Genomic DNA, 941 nt, shown 5'->3' on the forward strand with positions numbered 1-941 from the left:
CTAGATGGCGCTCTCTGTTCAACAATTGGTTGAGAACACACTGAACTGCAATGCCTTAGGCCTTTCTCTTAAAACCAAGGGCGCCATCTAGTGGCCTCAGACAAAAAAGACAGTGGTTCACCAAGCTTCATTTGGCCATCATTAGATACCTTTGCCTTCTGCATGACAGTTCCAGTAGAAGCATAAACAGATAGAGGTCTCCGACGCATCTCTGAGGCACAGTTTACTGGTAAAGAGTCACTGTAGATATTCTGGGTCTTTTTACAAGAGGCCTACACAAAAAGAAAAAGTAAAGAAATGAATAAACAATGCCTATTCAGGCAGGTGTGCAAGTACAGTGGGGCTCGAAAGTTTGGGCACTCCAGGAAAAAAGATGTATTAATGTGTAAAAAGAAGCCAAGAAAAGATGGAAAAATCTCCAAAAAGGCATCAAATGAAAGATTAGACATTTTTATAATATAACACAAAAAGTTAGATTTTATTTCATCATTTACACTTTCAAAACAGAAAACTAAAAAATGGCGTTTGCAAAAGTTTGGGCCCCCTGCCGAGTTTCTAGCATGCACCCCCCCTTTGGAAAGCTGAGACCTGACAGTGTCATGGATTGTTTCTCCATCATGGTCTGGAAAGACCAGGTGATGTCAATCTTAAGTTTTAAATGCCCAGACTCATCTGACCCCCCCCCCCCCCAACAATCAGCACCATGGCTTCTTCTAAGCAGTTGTCTAGAAAACCGAAACTGGAAATAGTTGACGCTCAGAAAGCAGGAGAAGGCTACAAGAAGATAGTAAAGTGTTTTCAGATGCAGATATCCTCTTTTGGGAATGTAATTAAGAAATGGCCGTCATCAGGAACAGTGGAAGTTAAAGATCTGGAAGACCAAGAACAATATCAAACAGAACCGCTCGCAGGACTGGGAGAAAAGCAAGTCCAGACCCCCG

General features: G+C 42.2%; 1 protein-coding gene across 6 annotated transcripts in view; it reads right to left on the bottom strand.

Moving 5' to 3' along the window:
- LOC116686741 (actin filament-associated protein 1-like 1) overlaps positions 1-941 on the bottom strand; it is an 18,128-nt gene that overhangs the window by 1,728 nt on the left and 15,459 nt on the right. For all 6 annotated transcript variants that reach the window (XM_032511787.1, XM_032511786.1, XM_032511790.1 and 3 more), the window contains one exon: positions 150-272. In XM_032511787.1, the coding sequence (XP_032367678.1) occupies positions 150-272 (123 nt within the window). The remainder of the gene's footprint in view (positions 1-149; positions 273-941) is intronic.

Source organism: Etheostoma spectabile, unplaced genomic scaffold, assembly GCF_008692095.1.
Source record: "Etheostoma spectabile isolate EspeVRDwgs_2016 unplaced genomic scaffold, UIUC_Espe_1.0 scaffold461, whole genome shotgun sequence".
NCBI lineage: Eukaryota > Metazoa > Chordata > Actinopteri > Perciformes > Percidae > Etheostoma > Etheostoma spectabile.